General features: G+C 44.3%; 1 protein-coding gene across 1 annotated transcript in view; it reads right to left on the bottom strand.

Moving 5' to 3' along the window:
• The window catches only part of anks1b (ankyrin repeat and sterile alpha motif domain containing 1B), a 252,885-nt gene that overhangs the window by 113,939 nt on the left and 112,796 nt on the right, over window positions 1-26,150 (bottom strand). Inside the window, exons 9-11 of the mRNA XM_080757040.1 lie at window positions 24,980-25,170; window positions 21,259-21,411; window positions 2,180-2,342 (exon numbers count right to left, since the gene is read on the bottom strand). Coding sequence (XP_080613166.1) covers window positions 2,180-2,342; window positions 21,259-21,411; window positions 24,980-25,170 — 507 coding nt within the window. The remainder of the gene's footprint in view (window positions 1-2,179; window positions 2,343-21,258; window positions 21,412-24,979; window positions 25,171-26,150) is intronic.

The following is a 26,150-nucleotide window of genomic DNA, read 5'->3' as shown; positions in this document are numbered from 1 at the left end:
TCAAATGCCCAAGTTTGCTCCAGTGACTTCATTCTTTCTTCTCTCATGCACATGCGCGCGCACACACAGTGACACACACACACACACACACACACACACACACACACACACACACACCCCTCCACCAGTCTGTGGGCCACGGCAGTTCCCATGGCAACGTACAGTACAGGTGACTCACCAGCCTGTACTATAGAGGAGAAGGAAGGCACAGGCATTGGTGATGCAGTTGCCATGACAACCAACGGAGGATGTGTAGCATCGCCATGGGAGCTGATGAACCGTGGGCGTCGTTGGACCCAAACTACAGCTGAATGCAACTGGAATATACAGTAGGCCTCCAAACTACAGCTGAATGCAACTGGAATATACAGTAGGCCTCCAAACTACAGCTGAATGCAACTGGAATATACAGTAGGCCTCCAAACTACAGCTGAATGCAACTGGAATATACATTAGGCCTCCAAACTACAGCTGAATGCAACTGGAATATACAGTAGGCCTCCAAACTACAGCTGAATGCAACTGGAATATACAATATAGGCCTCCAAACTACAGCTGAATGCAACTGGAATATACATTAGGCCTCCAAACTACAGCTGAATGCAACTGGAATATACAGTAGGCCTCCAAACTACAGCTGAATGCAACTGGAATATACAGTAGGCCTCCAAACTACAGCTGAATGCAACTGGAATATACAGTAGGCCTCCAAACTACAGCTGAATGCAACTGGAATATACAATATAGGCCTCCAAACTACAGCTGAATGCAACTGGAATATACAGTAGGCCTCCAAACTACAGCTGAATGCAACTGGAATATACAGTAGGCCTCCAAACTACAGCTGAATGCAACTGGAATATACAATATAGGCCTCCAAACTACAGCTGAATGCAACTGGAATATACATTAGGCCTCCAAACTACAGCTGAATGCAACTGGAATATACATTAGGCCTCCAAACTACAGCTGAATGCAACTGGAATATACAGTAGGCCTCCAAACTACAGCTGAATGCAACTGGAATATACATTAGGCCTCCAAACTACAGCTGAATGCAACTGGAATATACAGTAGGCCTCCAAACTACAGCTGAATGCAACTGGAATATACAATATAGGCCTCCAAACTACAGCTGAATGCAACTGGAATATACATTAGGCCTCCAAACTACAGCTGAATGCAACTGGAATATACAGTAGGCCTCCAAACTACAGCTGAATGCAACTGGAATATACAGTAGGCCTCCAAACTACAGCTGAATGCAACTGGAATATACAATATAGGCCTCCAAACTACAGCTGAATGCAACTGGAATATACAGTAGGCCTCCAAACTACAGCTGAATGCAACTGGAATATACAGTAGGCCTCCAAACTACAGCTGAATGCAACTGGAATATACAATATAGGCCTCCAAACTACAGCTGAATGCAACTGGAATATACATTAGGCCTCCAAACTACAGCTGAATGCAACTGGAATATACAGTAGGCCTCCAAACTACAGCTGAATGCAACTGGAATATACAGTAGGCCTCCAAACTACAGCTGAATGCAACTGGAATATACATTAGGCCTCCAAACTACAGCTGAATGCAACTGGAATATACAGTAGGCCTCCAAACTACAGCTGAATGCAACTGGAATATAGGCCTCCAAACTACAGCTGAATGCAACTAGGCCTCCAAACTACCCCGGCCCAAACTACAGCTGAATGTAACTGTAATATAGGCCTCCAAACTACAGCTGAATGCAACTGGAATATAGGCCTCCAAACTACAGCTGAATGCAACTAGGCCTCCAAACTACCCCGGCCCAAACTACAGCTGAATGTAACTGTAATATAGGCCTCCAAACTACAGCTGAATGCAACTGGAATATAGGCCTCCAAACTACAGCTGAATGTAACTGTAATATAGACCTCCAAACTACTGCTGAATGTAACTGTAATAAAGGCTTTTTTGTGTGATTTCTTAAAACTCCACAGAAGGCTAAATAAACAGACACAGTATAAATCACAGCACAGCAGGCACTTGTTTATAGTGCATAGAAACACAACCCTTTTTTAACCTTAATGTTCTAACCATGTCACTGTGCATCCGTGCGTGCATGCACGTGCGTGTGCATATGTGTGTGTGTGTGTGTGTGTGTGTGTGTGTGTGTGTGCGTGCGTCCTACCATTGCGAGGGCACGTGGTGCTGCTGAGCCGGTGGTTGATGTCCAGCGAGGAGGGCTTGCGTGTGACGGCCGAGGTGACCGACTCGTACGGGTTGTCCTCGTCCTCCGGCAGGAAGACGTCCAGAGACGGAGACGTGAGCACCTCCGCTGAATGCTTGGAGTCCTGCACGGGAGGACAGAGAGACGGACACACTTAGAGAGGTGAGTGGTGACCACCTCCGCTGGGCAGGTTGGACAGAGAGACGGACACACTTAGAGAGGTGAGTGGTGACCACCTCCGCTGGGCAGGTTGGACAGAGAGACGGACACACTTAGAGAGGTGAGTGGTGACCACCTCCGCTGGGCAGGTTGGACAGAGAGACGGACACACTTAGAGAGGTGAGTGGTGACCACCTCCGCTGGGCAGGTTGGACAGAGAGACGGACACACTTAGAGAGGTGAGTGGTGACCACCTCCGCTGGGCAGGTTGGACAGAGAGACGGACACACTTAGAGAGGTGAGTGGTGACCACCTCCGCTGGGCAGGTTGGACAGAGAGACGGACACACTTAGAGAGGTGAGTGGTGACCACCTCCGCTGGGCAGGTTGGACAGAGAGACGGACACACTTAGAGAGGTGAGTGGTGACCACCTCCGCTGGGCAGGTTGGACAGAGAAGGAGACACTGTTTTTTAGTCCAAGAGTGAGAACTAGGGTTGACCCAATCCGATCACGTGATTGGAAATCTGAGCCGATCACGTCATTTTCAAATGATTGGAATCAGACCGGGAGCAAAAAAGCGTGATCGCGACGTCCCTAGTATAAATATTATATCCATATCATGATATTGTCTGTGATTTTGATATTGTACTATTGTGATATCATATAGCATAAGCATAAGAATATAAATATCGGATCAGGAATAATCAGTATCGGCAGACCCTCAAAATCAAATGATCGGAAACGGATCGGGAGCAAAAAACTTGATCGGGGCAAATGGTATAAATTGCCTTACAACGCATTGGGCTGCGAGTGGGTTGTGAGCTTATAGATCTGCAATTATTTTCTCAGAAAACGCATGTAAGTCGTTAATGAGACCTCCCTGTTGAAGACCCTATATGACCGTTGCCTGATTCACTTTCCACTTTCAAGTATAGGAATACATTTGAATTGGCCAGAGAACAACCTTACACTCGCCATCCAGTTAGGTCCAGACCCAACAACTTCTATAAAGTTTGATTCATGGCAGAGTATCTGATCCCAGCAGAGTGAAAAGCCCTGTTCCTTTGTGCCAAACAAAGTATCGCTTGATCACAAAACTCCTCAGAGCGATTCTGGACACATAAAAAATGGAACAAAAGCAAAGCAGAACTGAAGGATGGATGGAAAAAAGGATAGAAAGCCTGCAGAGTTTCAAACACGTGGCGAGCAATGTTTACACGCACGGCACGCACACACCTTCCCTCAGGTGGTACCATGGTTCTAAACAAACAGCAGATGGAATCAGGCGTCAGGAGTAAATATGTAATTTCACAAAAAAAACAAGGAATGATTACATAGTAATAATGTGTCAGGTGAAACAGACGCCTTCTCTGTTGTCCCCCTTTTTGTCTTTGTTTTTCCCCCATATTAATATTATAATTTTAGTAACGGGTTTCTCTGGTGCAGCCGTTGTTTGCGTTCGTTTCCGATCTGTGCGTGGTTCAATGACTGCGTTTTGTTGTGGCTTTCCTGCGGTCCAGCTCATAACATTAGCAGCTACAAATCAGCCCTTTCGCGGTGCGCGTGGCATAGCTTAGGAGGCAGGCGATCATACTACACTCTATAGAAAAGAATACCAGCACTCACTTTAATTCCAAAAGGATTCTCTTGTTTATTTATTAAGGTTGCCTCCAGCAGCAAACGTTTTCTGCTGGAGGCAACCTTAATAAATAAACAAGATAATCCTATTGGAATTAAAGTGAGTGCTGGTATTATTTTCTATGGAGTGTCTCTACCTGAACCGTGCACCCATTATACAGTATATTCATCCCAGGACGCTTTTTTTCTAATAGTTTCTCATTGTGGTTCACTGCGTCCGCGTCATGAAAAGGTCGACCGAGCCGCAACAGATTGCACAAGAGAGCACCAGACATGTGTTCCCCATGTGACACACACACCCCCACACACACACACACACACACACACACACACACACAGGGAAAAGTGTCGGGGGTGGGGGGGATGAGACGGGGGAACAGACGGTGATGGATGATGGGACTGTACTGACTGACGGGGGTCTCTAGATGTCTGTGTCGTCCCATAATGCAACACTCCATCATCGTTACCTGGAGTGTCACACATGCAGCAACCCACCCGCCCCTATATGTTGCAACGCATGCACGTAGGTATTGCACGCACGCACCCACGCACACACCTGCTGTGTCTAACCACCAGCTGATTTCTCACCCCAGAAGACAGTCTCCCGGCACCTGGCTGCTACAGCCATTATTCTTCCTGTCACACTCTACTACTACATTACCCAGGTTGCACTGGGCCATCAATCACGCACCGAGGGGGCAAGCTCGAAGTGGATTAACGAGGTTGGCCCCGATATACACTCCTTACTCCACTGGTGCTTCTCAAAGCGAGGTCCGGGGGCCCCCCTGGGGTCCTTGGTGGGGGTTCCAGAGGGGTCCCCAGGCAAAATGTGTTGATACAGCATCACACTCATTCTTACCTTATCCATTGATACGTTGGCTATTAAAAAATAGCAGATGTACAAGCTTGCAGCAAGCTGTTATATTCTGCAGTATTTGAAAGCGAATCATTTTAACTTGAATCTTTGCTTCTGTGGGGTCCCTGGAACATCCTATTTTCAGATGGGGGTCCACGGCCAATTACATATAATGTTTGGCCAATTATATACAGTATAATGGTTGGCGTCCTTGACATGAAATAGTTTGAGAACGTCTAGAAATATGGGTTTTTAAAAAATCTGTCATGATTTAGAAGACATTTGTATAGCATCTGGTCTCAGGTCTCAGTGGGCAACTAAACAAACAATCACTATTGTTTTCTTTTCCGTTTAGTAGATGATCTTTGCAGGAACACACCCACGCAAGCTGTGCTGAATTTGAACCTCACTAGCTGGGTACGGTTATAGGTTATAGAGGCCCCGGGGGCTGTAACGAGACCAAATGTTCATTTGAATGCCTTCCAAAACATTCCAGCATCTATATAAATTCCACCCAAATATTATATTTGTAAGGTTGCCAACTTGCCACTGCATGACTAATCGGGGAAAAAATTATCAAGATCTAGATTCAGGCACTCATTTCAAAATTTGAGCAAGAATCATGCAGCACTAGTTGGCTGTCCAATTAATTTTAGTGTTGTTTTGCTACAAGAGAAGAGACTTTAAGAGAGGTTTAAGCCAAGCACTTTGATGTTGTATTTTCATAAGCCACAGTAGTTGGCTCCAGGTGCCACATTTTGAATGTAGTAATGTAGCAACAACAGACTAATGACTAAATATTTTCATGGAAAAAATGAGAACCGTGATCTCAATTATTGTGGATTTCGATCGAGTCGATTCAAAGTAGATTCAAATTAGGTCGAAAGTCGAAAAAAGAAAATGAAAAAAATATATACTGTATATATTTTCGATTGTTTTCCCCATATCATATTTTTTCTAACTATCTAATATAATATAATCTATCTATTAGTTTGCCATTGCATTCAGAACGCGCCCTTAATTAAGAACCTAAGTCGGGGCGCCTGCTGGCCAAGTGGTCCAGGCGCATGCCACATATAGGCTCTGGCCTGACAGCGCGTTGCGTGTTCGAGTCCCGTTCATGACGAACCTTTGCTGCATGTCTCTCCCCTTCTCTCTCTCCAATCTGTCCTGTCTATCTTCACTTGATACTATCAATGAAGGCAGAAAAGCCTAAAACAAATCTTAAAAAAAATAACCTAACTGCAGCTGTGTGTGGCTCTCAGCGGTGTCCCACTAATTGACTGGCTGAAGTTGAACTGCGCTGTGTCAGAGAAGTAACAGATAAAAGCACGAAAATGTATCCCCAAACTATATCCCCCCCGCCTCCGTGCTGACGCAGTGACTGTCCTGTTTCTGTACGCGCGGGACGCAAGAATCTCTCCGTCTCCAGTCAGTGCGGGTTGTTGTTTATTTGCATGGCTCAGAAAATAAGTAACATGAGAACGTTATCGAGTTGTTGTTGGAGGAGGAGGAGATGGTTCACGTTGTGAATGTGGAAGGTAATAGCAGATTGTATTCTGGGGATGTGCCAACTGCTGCTGGCTGCTATAAATGTTAATATAGACCTATGTCTTCTATTGTGTTCTGAAGGTCGGGCTGCTGTAGGCCTATACTGCCACTAGTGTTAATGTTTTGTATTTTGTATTGTGTTCTCGGGCCGCTGTGCTGCGCTGTGTGCCAATTATGCCCCCTCTCTTGTTGTGTTCTCCTTTCTGGTCTGCGTACCAGTGTGTGACGCACACTTGCGTGTGTGCCTGCACTGTTTAGTATTTACTATTGCATTTTTATGTTTTGATAATCAGCGCTTTGCCATATAGTAAAATAAATCTCAACTCGTTAATGCCCTGGGAGGACAATCGAGATTCACATTTGAGCAAGAATAGTGCAGCACTACCACTGTAAAACATTAAATCATCCACCAACGGTGTAAGAAACCAGGCACGGCAAGCTGCACATCGGGAGCAATTAGGGGTTCAGTGTCTTGCTCAAGGCCACCTCGACACTAACTCTGGATCCAAAGTGGCCACTCTTCATCCTGAGCCACTGCATTCCTCTAAAATGGTCATCAATGCTATTCTGACATGTGTGGGTACGTCTCTGCGTGCGTGGGTGTGTGCACAAGCTGTCTATGTTCCCCCTGTCAGCGCTGAGATCAGACCATCAGTACAGCTAATGAAGTCCAGGCAACAGTTTTTTTTTTATATACTCTTCCTCACCTGTGGCCCGCCGGTCGTTCAGATGATGTTGATTTAATGTGACAGCCTCGTTAGTTCCACGTGTCAATCACACAGCCCGTGATGACTCGATGGTGGAGGGGGGGGGGGGGGGGGCGTTTGTGACAAGCATGTTGTCGTCAGAAACCCATTAGCACATATACCCCGGATCCCACTTTGAGAACCACTGCTATAGAGATTCTAAAACGCCGCCTCCGTTGGCGAGCGAGACCATGAAGCGACGACAAGGAGAGAGAAAATATAAAAGGGAAGGAAATGAGTCACAAAGACCCATTTGAAAATGAATACCTGTATATGCAGTAGTAGTGACACACAATCATGTGACTTATTCTGGTTCTTTTCTCCAACCTATACTATACTAAATGTGATGATCATCTTCCCTCACTGCAGGTGAGGACGCTACAGCGGAAAAACCTTTCACAAAGTGTTCCTAAGACTCTTAAAACGTATAATCACGTGGATACCTATATATGTTTTATAATATTAACATTTTCCCCCCCATTCATGAGTTACACGGGATACGTTTTCATATCTATGGCACTGATGACGCAGAGGAGAGGACATGCCACCAGCGCCCACAGCGTGGGTGACAGCACTACCGACTGTGCCACCTGTGCCACCCTGATTAATTCATTTTTTAATGAGTGGCCCCCAGTGACCCCAACCAAATGACCGGAATTACTTAATATTCACCAAAACCAGACCAGAACTCCCACCACGGGACTCAGGCAATCAATCAATACCTTTGCAAGCACTATATTAATTTCCTACAGCTTTATGTCTATACAAATCTGAACTATCCCTTTCAACCTAAACATAAACATCCCAAAACTAATGTCTAAAATGGTTGTGTTTAGTAAACGCATGTCACACCCATACTCTAGTCTGCCTTCTCTTTAACTTGCAGCTGTCACCAGTTCTCTCTGTATTTTGATAAAATGACACATCTCTCACATCTCCAACTCAAGAGGATGGAAGTGGAGAGGGTGAACAAACTGTGAGATGATTGGAGGATGGAAGTAGAGAGAGCGTGAACAGATCAAAGCAGGCTAGTATCCGCTAGAGAAGGGGTTCTCAACATGTGGGTCGCGGCCCCTCAGGGGGTCGCCAAATTATGTTGGGGGGTCCCCAAAGTATTTTCAACAAAAAAAATGTTGCAACTGAATGGCTGGAAAATGGAAATGAAGAGTTTACATATAGTACACATAGTACATGCATACACCTTCCCTAATGATTATATCTGGTTTCCGTATTTATTTATCTGCAATGTCATTAAGAAATCAAAGAAAAATCAAAGAAATTCCATTAATTACCAAACAAATGTTCAAGAAGTAGTGAAATGAGCAGATCTACAAGCTCACAATGTGCCACTTTGCGCCGCATTGTGAGCTTGTAGATCTGCTATTTTCACTGTTTTGGGTCACAGTTTGGGAACCACTGATCTAGACTGAGCCCGACCCATGTGCCAGATCTCTGGGTCAATTGATGTACTGTATTTGACATTGCACCCCCCATCTGAAACTGTTTCGTGCCAAGCAGGGACCCCCAGAAGAGAAGAAGAAGAGATGTCAAAATAAATGAAAAATGATAAAAAAAATGACCAATTCTAATATTTTTCAAAAGCTTGTTGGCCTATCTGCTATTTTTGAATAGCCAACAAAATGGATAAAGTAGTTACAATGATTGTGGTGCTACAATAACTACTTCAGTTGCTATGCTACTAGCTACTCTAGCTACTCTCACCCCTGCCAGGTGCAAGGAACTTGGACTATAGTTCTCATGAATTGAAGGAAGCATGAGGTCAGTCCGTTGCTCTCCCCAGGTTGACAGAGGGAGTGTAGCGCCCAGGATTACACTAGACAATTGACACTGGGTGAAAATAAAAGATTTACACATATCGAGGGATAAAATTTAGTTTAAAAGAAAGGAAAAATCTTAAAAACGTAAAAAAGTCAGAATACGGTCATCAACCAATGACCAATATGTTCTATTAAAAGCGATACATGAGTCGGGGGGATAGAATACACTGTATCTGTCTGCAGGCCTCATTTCAGAACATCTCTGTATCCTCAGAAAACAAACAGAGAGAACAGAAAAGAGATCCGTTTCTGAGGAAGGGAGGCAGAGGAAGTGGAGAGCATTGGGCTGAAGTAGGGATTTCCTGTCGCATAACACACACACACACACACACACACACACACACACACACACACACAAGAAAGTCCGAAGACAGGAAAGGCAAGGCATTGTGTGATGAGAGTCAATAACTAATGAGCAATCTGTCTCTCTCTTTACTTCATGTCGCACACACACACACACACACACACACACACACCCACGCACACGCACACACACACTCACATGCAGTTCATGCAGCCGGTCCGGTCAAGCCCTGTACCGTTCCCACAACCAGCTCCTCAGAGAACCTCGGGTGGAAATAAATCCTTGACGCTCCGGCCTGACCGAGGAGAAGGCCCGCCCGCCTTCACAAGAATAATCCGACGATGTGCGTGACTATAGTCTAACCGCTACTTGTTGACCGCTCCTCTGTCTGTCTGTCTGTCTGTCTGTCAGGAGGATCCCGAAGTGAGAGTGCAGAAGAAGACCAGGTTTTCGACGAGACGCATGCAGTGTGTGACAGACTCCACTGCTGTAATGAATGAGAAGTCACTCCAACAAACACCCCACCCACATACATGCAACGCACGCACGCGCGCGCGCACACACACGCACACAAACACACACACACACCGTGTTCCCTCGTCGCCACTCCTATCTGTCTCTCTCTCTGTTTCCTCTCTCTATCGGGGCAGATAGGACACAGAGAACTTGTGTCTCCGCTACAGACAGGAAGGGAACGGCCAAACAGAGCGCTCTAGTGTGTGTATACGTGTGTGTGAGTGTGTGTGTGTGTGTGTGTTGCTCCTCTGACCACTAATGAGCAGGTCCTCTGGAGCTCCCATCCATCCCGCCGCCAGATCACACAGTCAGTGCCGGAGCCAGCGCGTGCGCGTGTGAGCGCAAATGTGTTTATGTGTCTCTGTGCGATAAGTGAGTGTAGGGGCGTGCGTGCTGCATGTGTGGTGAAAGATAGACAGACAGACAGACAGACAGACAGACCCTCAACTCTGTGCGCGCTGTGCATGTGACAGCGCGCCCACGTGCGCTGTCCGTATACGTGAGCACGCGGCATAGGAAACGTGCCGTTTCTCAGGTCACGTCCGCCGATGGTCGGCAACCTGTGACTCTAATCTGCCTCGCTCACTTAACAACTTAACCCATGGAAGACCCGAGGACGGTTCTTACCAAGGCCTTCCGCCGAACCCCATCTGAAGATAGAAAGATTGTTCCAGGGAGGGACCCTCACACCCCCCCGAAAGATTTGCACACATGTTCCCGATTTCTTTCAAAATGAGCAGATCTGCAAGCTCGTGAGTACAGTATTTAGTACAGTATAGTGCACCCCACCCTGTCTCTCTCGCTCCCACAGTACAGAGAAAGTGCACACAGGCCATCAGATATGAATAGCAGATATAATTTGCTGGCATTTCCTCGCGGAGGCTATTTGAACTGGGCTGGAGATGTGTGTGTGTGTGTGTGTGTGTGTGTGGGGAGGGGGGGTGACGCAGCGGAACAGGACACCAGAGGACAATGGACCCTCTGAGACCATCACTGGGGGTAGAAAGAGAGAGAGAGAAAGAGAGAGAGAGAGATCTTGGTGCATATAAATATATTTATTGGAGATTCTGACTTTTAATTATACAGTGCATACTGTACATTTTGTTTTGATCAAATTGTTCCACTTTTTGCTTTGGCAATATTGTAAACCTATGTTTTCTCATGCAAAGCCCTTTGAATTGAAATTAAGAGAGAGAGAGAGAGAGAGAGAGAGAGAGATGAAAAATACTTTTTTATCGACCTCAGTCCAAAATGGCTTAAGAACATGAATGATAACGCTTTATAAGCCCTAAGAATTTTGACAGTTTAACCCGTTGAAAAAGCCCGTCAACGGAACCTACACTTTTGAGCGCGGCCGTCCTATTCTCTGTAAACCATAACTCCCACACACACTGTAATGTTTGAGAAATGGGTCCATTGCACTCCGTCAGCCGTGTGATTAAAAAACACTTGCATGGTCGAGAATGCAGACAACTTAATTTGCCATTTGAAAAACCTTTTGAGTTGAGCAGCGGTTGTCTTCGGCCTCCCGTGAGCAGGGACGTCGCTCACTACTGTATGTCGTTGCCCTATGAATATGTTTGTTTGGAGATCATTTATCTTGTTGTAATTTGCTAAATTATTTATATGTCCGCTCTATGTGAAACAGAGTATACTGTATATGGCTGGAAATGCAAGACGCAATTCAGAGAAATCGACGATAAGGGTGTTAACTGATCTAATCGAACTGCAAATCACGTACGAAAAATACCAATGAAATATTAAAGATGATGAGTTACTATTCCATATGGCCCAGTTTTAGATTAGATTTCTTGCGCTCCGAGAAGGAACATGCTTCATGTCGTTTACAGCATAGACTGTGTGGATGTCTTGAACCGGCGTCGTCATGGGAGATGGTATGGTAACCATGGCAACTCAGCTTATTTTTGTAATTAGTTAATTTTTTTAATCACATGGTTTTGTAATCCATCTTTCTCACCCAGTGTCAAGTGCAGGGGGGCAGTCAGACAGACATTTTGTGAAGCCACAAGGAAATCGGGATTTCCTGAAAGTTCATATAATGGCCTGTTGTGGCGCTGTCATTGGGCCCAAAAAAACCCATAGCCCCATAGAAGTCCATGTATTTGGGCCCAACTTCACCTAGACTGTATTATGTCATGAATACTTTTTGCTTCCAGTCACTAGTTTAAAGTCTCATTTCTAATGTCATAATATTCTTTTTGGAAAATGATGGTCCCATTTATAAAATAAATTACCATAAAGTCGCGCATGTTCTGAGGGGCGTGGCTACCGTTACAGTCTATGAACGGGATCCCCCACCCACTCGAGTCAAAATAAAAACCAACGAAGAAGAAGGGGGTTAGTCCCGCCTCGTTGTCTGGGCCAGCCAATGGGCCAGCTGGGCCCAAACGGATCTAGAAAGATGGCGACTTCCATTGCAAGGACTGACAGGCTTCATTTTACGTTCATGTTAGACCCGGGGAACGCTTTGTCCATATTTTTTACAGTCTATGGTCAAGTGACTAATCAATGTAATCCTGGGCTCTAGTCTACGCTCCCTCTGCCAACCTGGGGAGAGCAACGGAATGCTTCTGGACCTCATGCTTCTGACCAGTCAGTTATACTGAGAGTGAATTCTGTGAAACTACTACGGTCGCGCACGCACACACACACACACACTAGTGTGCACAGGTACAGAGAGGAAGACCCAATCAAATCACAACATTTTGGAGTGACGCTCTGAACGGCATTAGCAAGTACGCATGAGGCTGACATAGACATTGACTCCTGAGCGTGTAGATCGGCTATTTTCACTATGTTTGGGTCCCCGACAAACACGACCCCAGCAGTTTGGGGAAGCCCTGCTGAGTGTGTGCACAGTGCACGTCAACCTGAGCACGTGCACAGTGCACCTCAACCTGAGTGCGTGCACAGTGCACGTCAACCAGAGTGCGTGCACAGTGCACGTCAACCTGAGTGTGTGCACAGTGCACGTGGAACAGGGATGATGATGAGAGAGCACTGTCAGCGTTTTGGAATGTGTGTCACAATAAGGTGTGTGTGTGTGTGTATACATTAATGAACAGTCTATAAGACAGTGTCCATGTTTACGCATGCACACACTATCGATAAACACAGCGTGTGGAAATGCTCCTAATCTTCTGTAATTGTAATTTCCTGTCTAAATATTAGCATTTGCGCAACAAGGCAGGATAATAAAAAACTAGACACACATGACATAAGCCCTTATTGTGTGTGTCACGCCTGTGTTGTTGTACACGTGTGATTTAACATGCACGTAACACCGCGGAAAACCCAGCATCCATCCGTATTCTGGTGGGGAAAACCTTAGCTGAAATTAGCAGATCGACAATATCGAAAATAATGTAATTTTTGTATTTAACCTTTATTTAACCAGTAAAAACCACATTGAGACTGAAGTAATGGGAAAAATCTGCCTCATCTTGTACATTAAGTAATGCAGATGTTGAAATATTAATTTCACTGGAAGTTGCTCAGTGGCGTTTTGAAGCAACCGGAAGAACGGTCTACTCGCAAACGAGCACTCAATGTCAAAGCCCAGCTGCACGGGGTTTCCTCGTCATAACTCCACGGGTCCGCCTGCAGTCCCCCGTCTGACCAGTAGGGCCGAGAGTGTTTAGTTTGCCCCCAGTTGTTATTGAACCACAGCAGACACAATCTCTTCCTGTGGCCTTCATCTATCAGAGTCATGCAGAGCCCTTATCTCTCCTCTTCCTATTTACCTCAAGGACGCGTGCGCACACACACACACACACACACACACACACACACACACACACACACACACACACACACCCATGTACTCAAGGACGGTCCATGTTCCACTCCATTTTTTCTTTTACTGTAGGCTACTTGGAAGACAGTGTACCGCAATTGTGCTTTTGTGCATGCTTCAGTGTGTGTGTGTGTGTGTGTGTGTGTGTGTGTGTGTGTGCGTGCGTGGCTGCGTGCGTGCGTGCGTGGCTGCAAGTTTTTGTAATTGTGTGCATGCAAGTTTTTGTCAGTGTGAGAGTGCGTGAGGACCATATTCTATAAATGCCTTCTAAATTCTGACAGTTCTTAGAAAACCCCTATGTTTCTCATCAATGGTTCTCAAACTATTTCATATCAAGGACACCCAGGATCATATGTATTTGGCCGTGGAACCCCATCTCAATATATTTTTGTTCCAGGGACACAGAGAGTCACTTTGATAATTTATATACACCTAATTTGGCACAAAAAAACCACAAACAATAAACTTTGTTACTCAATACAGTCATTAAAGATCAACAAAACCCTTTAGATTTCCCAATTACAGAAAAAGAACTAATAGACAAAATCCAGATTCTGCAAACCAAAAAATATTGTGGTGTTGATGGAATAAGGAATGAAGGCATTTGACTCGGTTTGGCATGAGGGCCTGCTATTTTTTTTAAAGTGGTGTGTGTGTGTTGTTGGGGGGGGGGGGGACGACGACATATATTATTAAAGCAATGTATCATGTGCAGTAAAAATTGGCAAGAAAAGAACAGATTTATTTCCCCAAAGTAGAGGAGTAATGCAGGGCAACAATCTAAGTCCAACCCTGTTCAACATTAATATAAATGAATTTGCTAAATCACTGGAGGACTCATCAGCACCTGGCCTTACCCTTGGCAACACAGAGATTAAGTGCTTGCTGTTTGCAGATGATCTGGTGCTGCTGCCCAACTGTAAAGAAGGACTACAGCAGCTCCTAGATCATCTGCAACACTTCTGTCAGACCTGGGCCCTGAAAGTCAATATGAAAAAGACAAAAGGCATGGTTTTCCAGAAACAGTCTAGATGTCAGGGAAGCAGATAACCATTTGTACTTGGCTGCACCAACATAGAACACACACACATACACATACCTGGGATTAAAATTGAGTTCCACAGGGAATTTGAATATGGCTGTGAATGACCTGAGGGAAAAGGCAAGAAGGGCTTTCTATATAATTAGAAAATCTGTCAAAATTAATATTCCAATTTGAATTTGGCAAATCAATTATTGAGCCAATTGCCCTGTATGGTAGTGAAGTGTGGGGTCCCCTGGCAAATCAGCAATTTTCTAATTGGGACTCAAAATAATGCATGCAGAGCTGAACCAATTCCCTCTCCTAATTAACATCCAGAAAAGAGCATTCAAATTCCATAAGCACCTTCAAAATAGTGACTTAAAATGACAAGAGGAGAACATGAGCAGGAGTCCCCTCAGTCAGATGGTCCTCAGTCTTACCCCCACCACCCCTGACTAAAACAACCACTAACCAAATTATCAAAATGCAACAAGAACCCAAAGTAAATTACAATGCTATTTGGCCCTCAACCGAGAATACACAGTGGCAAATTACCTGACCACTGTTAGTGATCCAAAACTGAGGAAGATGTTGACTATGTAAAGACTCAGTGACTACCGCCTGGCAATAGAAACAGACAGACACAGACAGAACTCGCTGCCTAGAGAAGACAGACTGTGTTCACTCTGCTCTCAAGGGGAGGTGGAGACAGAGCTACACTTTCTGTTACAATGTGACAAATATAAAGACAGAGAATCATTCTTCCCTAAATTTAAAGAAAAATATAAAGAATTTGAATCCACCATTAATAACTCATCACTTCAATATGTTCTGGGAGAACAGGCCAAATGCACATTTTTGGCAGCAAAATACGTGTGGAGTAAACTGAGGGACAGCCAGTGGACAGAAGAGCCAGGTATATCTGGCTGAACAGGGTCATTAAGTTGTTGTTATGTTTCTGTAACTGTTTGTTCATTTATTGTCTCCACCAGGCCGAAGGCAAGGAGGGAGAGTATGTTTTGAACTCCGTCCGTGTGTGTCTGTGTGTCCGTCCGTCCTTCCCTCCGTCCGTTACCAGCTAATCTCCGGCACCGTTGGCCCGATCCATGCCAAACTTTGCACACACACTCCCTGGATGCCAACGACGAACCTCTGCCCCAAATATTCCTCAACGGCCTGTTATAGCGCCACCATGAGGCCGATTTAGGCAAAACACATCTCTGTAGATTACTCGTACACATTTTATCCATACATCACACAATTCGGTATACACTATCTCCATAGTCATGTGATCAACACGGAGCGGCACCATTTCCCATCTTCCATCCTGATTGGCTAAGATTGGCTTCTAAAGCTCACACGATTGGTCCGTTTCGAAGAAATGCCACAAATCACAAACCGTGTGCAATTTCCGTGAAATTATACACGCACATTTCCACTATGCCAATGTTTTTTTCCCATAATCAGCCTCACGGTGGCGCTATAACAGGCCAATTCCTGTTTTTAGCTATAACTGCATCGATCTGTATACAACTCATGTATGCGCACTCCCTAGAGGCCATGGAAAAACATTGTCCCTGCATCCCTCCACATCTGCCGGTTATAGCGCCACCTTGAGGCCGATTTCTGTAAAACACATTGCTTATGTTAGTCGCACAGATTTCATCCAAATCTCACCACATGATCTCTGTAGTCATGTGATCAAGACGAGTCTGTTGGATTTCTCAGATTCTACACTGATTGGCTTACACACTATCTCTATAGTCATGTGTTCAAGACGGATCTGTCCGATATATCATTTTCCATCCTAATTGGCTAACATTGGCTTTCAACGTTTTCAGGATTGGCCCATTTTGAACAAAAAGCCTCAAATCCTCCAATTGCCATCCAAGGCAAGAATAAATGGCACCCTTTTCACATTGGCCTATTATAGCGCCACCATGAGGCCACAACCTGACCTGCCCTGGTGGAGACCTGTGCCGATTGGCACTTTATCTAGTTTTCATTGTTACTGTATTGCTTGTTGTTCATTATTGTTGGGATGTTTGTTGTTGTCTCTGTGTGCGCAATGTTGACATTTGTTTTATTGTATGCTTTGGCAATGTAAAACATATTTATCATGCCAATAAATGCCTTTTGAAATTGAAATTGAATTGAGAGGGGAGATGAAATATGGCAAAGAAGTGAAAGGACTGCGTCAAGGAAACAGTGTGTGTGTGTGTGTGTGTGTGTGTGTGTGTGTGTGTGTGTGTGCACCTGATGGTGGCAGTGATTTGTCAATGGGAACAGTGGGCGAGGATCCCACGCTTCAGAGATTATGAAGTTCTGCGTTGCCTAGCAACCGTACCAGCCACTCACTATCTGAAGCTTCTTTTAGTCTCTTTGACTTCCCCCCCTCTCTCTCTCTCTCTCTCTCTCTCTCTCTCTCTCTCTCTCTGATCGTTGATTCGTATTAACTTCGACAGCGGGAAAGTTCAGTAACCCTGCTGTGTGTGTGTGTATAAATTACTTAATATTCATTAAATCAAACAATTTTATCTAAACTGAATTATTGAGTGTGTGCGTGCGTGCATGCACACACACACCCATGCACGCACGCACAACTAACTAACTTATCTCATTAGCTGCGCAGGAACAGAAACATGTGTTCTGACTTGACAGATCAAAGACAGACTGGAATCAAATCCAACGGTGCCACCACCGCTGGGCCAGGTCTCTCTTGGCTCCGTTCGTCTCGTGGAGTGTAACCCAAAAACCTTCCATCACTGAAAACTTCCCAGAAAACCAGCAAGTTCTGCCATAGTTTGTTTGTTTCATTTTGTCGTTCCAATTCCGTTTTACGTACATATTCGTACCCCGCAGCTATGGGACATTATCGGCCAGGTACGTACATATTCATACACCCCTGTAAACTCCACATATGAAGCAGCTTTTTACATTGATCCGGTTGCGATGTTGCGACGCCTCCATCACCACCAGTTATGGGATCTTTTCATTTGCCTCGGTTCAAAGTAGGATTTTCAAAGCTCCATAACTCGGAAAACTACGAGCGCCGTCCTTGTTGATCGTCATCCATCCAAAGTTTGGATGTCATGTGTGACTTTGTCTCGCATCGCTCACCACATGTAAACGTTTCTGGTCGAGACGTCACGTTTCCCCATCTGGCTGTTCTACCGGCCGCTCTACCCCCTGACGCCCCATTAAAAAGGTCTTAAAAGTCCTTCAATTGTCATGTGGGGAGCCGCCTGGGGGTCCCGTCCGACAGGTTGAGAACCACTGAGCGATGCTGTTGAGCGTCAGGCAACAGGACCAACCACAGAAAGTCACTGTGGTAATTAATGCGCTTGACGCACACATCCTAGTATCTGAACATAATCTTATAACTATACTTAATCCCTCTCTTAACCCCTCCTGGCCTACATACTGTACTTACTTAACCATTTCCTCAGGGCTCTGCATTAGGCCGCCGTTCTTTTTTGCTCCACACTAAATATAATATTAATGTCGATCCAACCGATCTACAAGCACTTGGAAGATGCGTGTCTATCATGTAAATGTCGAAGGATGGATGGATGTCTGAGAGAATGAACTACAGTATGCACAGAATCAACACAGAAAAGATTTAAGTAAAAAAAAAAAAAGTAAACAGGAAGGGAGACAGAAGCAAAAATAAAAAGTAAATTGGAAAAGATGGAGAGAGAGAGAGAGAGAGAGAGAGAGAGAGAGAATACTATCACAAGATAGTATTACTCAAACTGTTAATGTAACACAGCTCTGTTTACACGTTTATTTTGATTGAAGAAGAGAATCAACCAGGTGCTCGATGGAGGTGCAAGAAAAGTTTAAAAGTAGACAGGTAGTAGACAGTATTCCACTCCCACAAAGATCTGTGGGAGTGGAATACTGAAGAAAAGGCGGCGATCCGAGCACTCAAAAAGGTGTAAAAATGAGGAGAGGGTGGATATAAAATAATAAAATCAAGGTACTTTATTATAAAATGTTTTAAAAGCCAACATGTTTCAACTCGCAAAGGAGTCTTCATCAGGGCAGGACCCTCGACTCATGTTTACACCTTTTTAAGTGCTCCGATCGCCGCCTTTTCTTCACGTTCATTTTGTCGTTTTATCTTGCCATCTTCTCATGCCAATAAAGCTCCTTTGAATTTAATTGAAATTGAGAGAGAGGATAGTCAGGTGGGGAAAATAAAAAGAGTATGAAAAGGCGGAATGTTACGAGAGCCCATTAGGAGAAGTGCAGAAAGCATGGGAATACACATTTAAAACCTCCCTAAACACTCACGACAGTGTAGCAGCGGTGAGGTAATTTGGATAGTAGCTCCTTAGTTGGAGTTGAATGACTTTGCTCATAATTACGGCGCCAAATTAGCACTGCGTTAATTTCATAATAACATGCTACAGCATAAAGACTCCTTATTTCTTTCCCCCATCACTCTTCTCTAACACACACACAATCTAATATCCAGGTGCAATCTGCTAATGCTAGGCGTCGTGCCAGCTAGGTCTAAAGCCAGCAACACACACACAGACAAGAGTATTGTATATGTCAGCCATCGCTAACACAAGCTCGTCTCACACGCGCGCTCAAACACACACACACACACACACACACACACACACACACACACACACACACACACACACACAGTCTACAGCTGGGGGGTCTACAGCTGTTTGCAGCTATAAAAGGAGAAAGGAAAGCTCTATTCCTCCGTTGAACGGGATGAAGGATGACAGTGGAAGCAGAGGAGAGAAACAAGCCATGTGCAGGAGATCACCATGATGGAGTTGGTTCTCTCTCTAAACCAGGGGTGGGCAACTGGCGGCCCCCACCTTCACTTAATGTGGCCCTCAGGTTAATGTCAGAATACTGATATAATATAACTGGCGGCCCCCACCTTCACTTATTGTGGCCCTTAGGTTAATGTCAGAATACGGATATATTGGTTTCAGCCGTTACAATTCCACAACATGCAAACATGACCCGCTTTAATTACTTCAGTCTAAATTAGTAGCTCAATGCTCAACACAAGTATAATTAAAGGCATTTGAAATTACATAAAAATGTAAAAAATTCAAAAATAGCAAAAAATATTTCAAGATTTCAACTCGAATATAGCAAAAATGTGGTTAATCTACAGTACAAGCTCAAAAATGCGTTGTAAATCGGCTATGCTTGTAGATCGGCTATTTTTTCTACAAGAGTAATTTATGGCCCTAGGCTAGGGAGCGAGTGTGGAAATATATATAATATATATTCAAAGATTTGCACACATTTTCAAGATCTTTCCAAAATAGCAGATCTACAAGTTCATAGCGCAGCACTCTGCACATGTGTAAACAAGGTCCATGTTGTCCTTGGTCCTGTTCAGAATTCTTATAGGGGCCTAACCTGACTCCCTCCTCCTGCCTGGATCTAGTCTCTCTCAAGCAGAAACGATAAACCGGAAGCAGCGAGACAAGAATGTACAGATATCGCCATAATAATTTCCAGTTGTAGTCCTGTTAGGTTGTGTTTACATTTGCACTGTGGCAGCCTTCCATTAAATCCAAATGACTGAAGTCAGTCGTGGTGACTGAGAACTTCAGAATCATATATTGCTTTCTTATGTAAACACAGGGCAAAGTTAATCACGGGGCGAAGGAGGACGTGGAAGGAAATACTGCCACGCACGCACCGCTCAATCTCGAATCTCACTCCTTCTGTTCCCACGGTAACCGCAGAAAGTAGTTACTACTCAGAAGAACAATGGCTGCATATAACTAACCTCTCATTTCACCACTCCATGTGTGTGTGTGTGTGTGTGTGTGTGTGTGTGTATAGAGTGTGTGCATATACTGTACGTACGGTCGTACGTCGTACGTGGCTAATGTATAGGGCTGGTTGGAACATTAACCTATCATTTCCCTGCTCTGTGTGTGCGCGTGTGGATTGTGTGCGTATTATACGTACGTGGCTAATGTGTAGGGCTGTATGGGACATAGGGTACCGTACTGTACGTACAGTACAGTCCTTCCCATGACCAATCTATAAATGACGCGCATGATTGATGATGATTACTGGGCAGCAGTACCAGTACCACTTTTACTGGAGATTTACGAATCCCATGTTGCACAGTGTAAATATATTCTCACAAACACGTTTCATTTGAACTCTTTAATAATTATTTTTGAGTGGTGAAACCACTCCAAGGAACAGCAATGTCCGTGACTATGTGACTTTAATGAGTACCAGTAGGGGCGCTGTTGTGCCAGAAACAGAGAGAGAGAGAGATAGTGCTGAGAGAGATAGTTGCCTGCTAATGAGAGAGAGAGAGGGGAGGGGGGGGGAGATGGGGGGGGAGTTGCACCACTCAGTTCACACGGGTGTGATTTTCTTTTATATTATGTTTTATCCCACAGTGTTTTTGTAAACCGTTTTTTTTTCTTCACCTGGTGCCAATGCCTAAGCTGTAGGGCTATATCCTGGACGCTAGTACTCTCCCTCTGCCAACCTGGGGAGAGCCCCGAACTGAGCTCATGCTTCCTTCAATGCGTGTGTGTGTGTGTGTGTGTGTGTGTGCGTGTGTGTACCTGGGACGGGCTGGAGAAGCCGAGGTTGTGGCAGCCATTGCAGGGCGTGAGCGCCTCCCAGAATCCCACGGGGCCACAGCTCCTCTCTGACTCCTCCTCCGGGGCGGGGCCTAGAGGCGGGGTGGGGGCGGGGCCTAGAGGCGGGGTGGGCCGCTACAGGTGAGAGAGAAACACATGCAGCTTATTAAAACAGTCCTGGGAATTTGTTAGTTTAATATATATATATAGTACTAATATAGTAGGCTACTGTAATCTTTTTGATATCTTTACTGGAGTACTGCATTTCCAATTCCCTGTACTTTTACTTCTACGCCACTAGGCTACATCTCAGAGGCAAATATTATACGTTTACTCTACTACAATTATATGACAAGTTTCGTAACGTAGATTTTGATTACCATTACAAAACAGTAACCACTTCAGCCCTATAGACATTTCAGCCATTTGAAAATAGCGATGTGACGCATTGTGAGCTTGTAGATCGGCTATTTTACTACTCAAGTAAAAAAAATGAGTACTTTTTCCACCCCAGGGAGAGCACATGAACCCACAGTGAGAAGAATGCCAGTAATGGAATATAAATAGGTATACTTCTTCAGAGAGATGGATTGTTATAATTACACCCTGAGTGGAGAGGCGTGTGCGTGTGCATGTTTAATGTACGTGTACTGCATAATAGGCATGTGCATATGCTCTGAGTGTCTGCAACGCTAAGGGTATGTTTGTTCATATTTGAATTTTATGCAATATTGGAAACAAAGAACAATTGTTGATCATTGCGCGCATCTCTGTGTGTGTGGTGTGTGTGTGTGTGTGTGTGTGTGTGTGTGTGTGTGTGTGTGTGTGTGTGTGTGGTTTTGTGTACTGTCCACAGGGACCAAACACCCCACTTTGATAGTAATACCTTTCAGAATGGACCATAATTTGTTCTCGTCCACGTTACAGAAAGGGTCAATTTAAAAAATATATATTTATAGAGCTATGGATACAACTATACGGTAGGCTATATCTTTTTTTTTTAGGATTAGACATTTAACCCATTTAGGACTGAGGTCTAAAAATGCCTTCTAAATACTGACCTATGTTTTCTGAAAAATTCAAATTTCAGATGATTATTCGAAAATTTCAAAAATGTCATGTTGCTGTATACTGTACATAGCAACAAGAACCCCCAAAACTGGGTTCCCGTCCTGAAGGGATAAAACACCAAAAGGGGTTCTCGCCAAGAGGTGAGGTTTAGGGTCGGGGTAATCCCCCCAGACAAGGTATAAATTGTATTTTTTTTGAGGAAGAGTTGCCCACAAGGATACCAGAACAAACTTGTGCGTGCGCGTGCGTGCCACTGTGATAAATGACCCCTGTTCTCCAGGTCCTGGACAGTGGAATTGAAAACGCTCTTAAGCCTCTCTGTCACACTGCGCTGCTGCTAACTGATAAAACCACCCACTGTACGGCTTGGAACAACTCAATTACTTTAGCTCTGTGTGTACGTGTGCGTGTGTGTGTGTGTGTGCCGCTTGGAACAACTCAATTACTTTAGCTCTGTGTGTGTGTATTGGAAATCCCATATGCAAATCTTGGCATCGTATCAGCACTGTGTTCCAAAAATAAACGTAATAATCCCGGCGATTTTGTCAGGTATGTCCGTGGTTTTCAACACTTTTCATATCAATGTCCATTATTTATTAGGCATTTGAGCCACGGACCACCATTTAATGGAATTTTAGAAACATTTTTTTTCTTCTGTTGGATGAGATTGTGTCCACTATGAGAGAAAACAGGCAAATAATTGATCAAAATAACAGTATGTATGTACGTATGTAGACTACTTGTAAATTAAACGAAAGCAGATGTTTAACAATAATTTTACTCTTGAGAGCGTGAAATTATTTGGTTTAATTTTACGCTCACAAGAGTTAAAGATCTATAAGGGTCCATCTGGTTAATGAATTGCATTTTTATAGCGCTTCTCCAAGTGCTCAAAGCGCTTTACAATGGTTCAATCATTAATTCATACATTGGGAGGTGAAGCGGCTAACAATCGACGCCAGTGTCCTCACTTCCCACATTCAGCTCACACCGACCGACTCATTGGAGACAATGTGGGGTTCAGTGTCTTGCCCAAGGACACTTCCACATGTGGAAAGGAGGAGCCGGGATTCGATCATTGGACAACCTGCTCTACCTCCTGAGCCACAGCCGCCCACAACTGCTGGTTACCAACTCTACCAGCATTTAGAGAGAGTGAGTGAGTGAGGACTGAGTGATGGTGTGAGAATGAAGTTACGAGTGATTAAAACTATACATGTCTAACACTGTGTTCCAGTGCAAGCTGGCATGACCAACGCCACACAAACACAGTGCTGGAAAGTAACGTAAAGTGTACTTGTACTTAAGTACAATTCTGAGGTATTTGTACTTTACTTGAGTATTTCCACCTTCAAATACTTTTACTTCTACTCCACTACATCTCAGAGCCAAAATTTCTACATTTACTCCGCTACAATAATTTGAAAATGTTAGTTAATAGTTACTTTGGAGATATTAATTTTGATTAGAAAACGATCCATTTACCACTTCAACCCTATATACATTTCGGTCATTTGAAAATAGCAGATCTACAAGCTCACAATGAGTCGCAATGAGACGTACTTTCACTTTTAGCACTTGAGTACATTTTGATGCCGAAACGTTTGTAATTGTCCTCGAGTAGAGTACATTTTGAACACGGGACTTCTACTTGTAACAGAGTAGTTCTACAATTGAGTGTTTTTTCCACCACTGCACAAACATTAAATACTAGAGAATGATTCATGAGTCACTCTGAATGAGAGATTAAATCAAGTGTGCATGAGCAACAAGTGGGCACTTGATTTGTTTATTTATGGCTTGGTGAAATATCTCTGGCTGACAGTGCCCCCTTGTGGTGAATTACACAAACTACCATTACACTACTGGTGATGTCTCGTCACGTCACACACATTTCACATACTAGTGGACTGTACATGTCTCTGAATTTATGAGAAAAATATTAACCAACCTGAATTACATTTTCATGCATAATTATGTTTCCCTTTCAACATAGCTTCCTTCCATGCTTTGTTCCATGTTTAATAGACAGTAGAAAAATACTGTACATTTTGGGCCATTATTTAAAAAAAACGTTTTGATTTATTAGATTATTATTATAGGACTGAAAATTGGAATCATTATTAATTGATTATTTGTATTAATGTAATCATATTTGAACTGGGACCCCCAACACACTGACAAGCACTTGGAATTGTAGGCATTACATTTAGCACGACAGGTAAATGTTGTGGAAATAGACGAACTACAAGCTCACTGCGAGGCGTTGTGAGCTTCTTGCTCCTTTTCTTTTCTGTTATGGATTATGTAAAAAAAAGTACAAAGTAAAATGTATATAATCATGTAAAACCATAACTGAAATGAAATAAAGCAATGGATACACACCAAGAAAACCCCAAAATCCGTACATATTCCACTGAAATGATCCTCTCTGTAAACTGTGACGGAGGGTATGTACGGAATTGACAAAGCATGCTATTTCACCGTGTTTGGGTGCCTGCCTGCGTGCCTGTGTGCGTACGTGTGCGTGCACGCCTGCCTGCCATCTTGCCTGCCTGCGTGCCTACGTGCCTGTGTGCGTACGTGTGCCTGCCTGCATGCCTGTGTGCATACGTGTGCGTGCGTGCCGTACCTTGCCGACGCGGGTCAGCGTGCCGTTGGAGCGCTCGCTGCGGTCGTCGTCCGTCGACGTGCGTCCGCTGCCGAAGCTGTCCATGGAGTGAGACGAGATGGTCTGGCAGAGCTCCTCGAACGAGTAGTCCCGGTCTCTGCACTTCTTGATGTCATGGAGCAGTTTGGACAACTCGCCCGTCACCGCGTCATCTGGACGTGGAAAAAGTACTCAAGGTCAAAACAGCGATATAGAAATAACGGAAAAGTCCGGAATTCAAATGTCATGGAGGAGTTTGGACAGTTTGCCTGTCACCACGTCATCTGGAGTGGCGAAGTGCGTGGCAAAGTGGCAGAGTTTAGCGTAGTTTAATACAATCACATAGTAGGACTTTTCTGTTTGGATGTAATGGGCTGTCAAAGCCCACTTGTTTTTTGCCACTCAGTAGCCTGGAATGCATTAACGCACTTTAGGTTTTAACCACATGAACCATTATCGAAAAATTGTGAAAATGTTAGTTAGTTTTATTTGTCTCGGACATGGTGTTACGTCTCGCCCCCCCATCGACTTCACATCTGTGTGCTGTAGGTGCTCTGTGCTCTTCATCCCCCCCCCTTCCTTGCTGTGCACTTGGGTCACATACACTCGAGTCATAACACATGGTTTATCACAGCAGTTTCACATACTGACAAAAGGATTAACATGATAGCCATATTTTCGGATGGCATATAATTTTTAGGGTCCTTGACATGAAATAGTTTTATATGAGGTTTTTCAGAGAACTGTCGTGATTTAGAAGTTTGTAGAATCTGGTCTCAGGTCTCAATAGACTAAGGACGGACAAATGACTCTGCACTGCAGTCTGCAGCACAACTGAAGAGGGATGAAGAGGAAGGAATTCCAACAAAAGGAACCCTCTGTCTCTCGACCCCACTTTCCCCATCACACACACACACACACACACAATAATAACCTAGACTGTACAGGGGTTAGAGTTAATTGGAATTGGATTCCACTCTCCAGCTCATGTGGTCGATATCTCACTAGCAAACATGACCAAAACTGTGGTGTGAGCAAGTCAGCAAGTCGTTGACTAGCACACACGCACGTGTTCAGGCATGCGTTGATCACTTCCTCCCTCCCTCCCTCCCTCGGTCTCCATGGTGACGGAGGTGATTATTATGGGATGTGT

The sequence above is a fragment of the Protomyctophum bolini genome (assembly GCF_963924005.1).
Source record: "Protomyctophum bolini genome assembly, chromosome: 23".
Classification (NCBI taxonomy): domain Eukaryota; kingdom Metazoa; phylum Chordata; class Actinopteri; order Myctophiformes; family Myctophidae; genus Protomyctophum; species Protomyctophum bolini.
The sequence above is the reverse complement of the archived record's forward strand: the minus strand, read 5'-3'. Positions and strand labels throughout refer to the sequence as shown.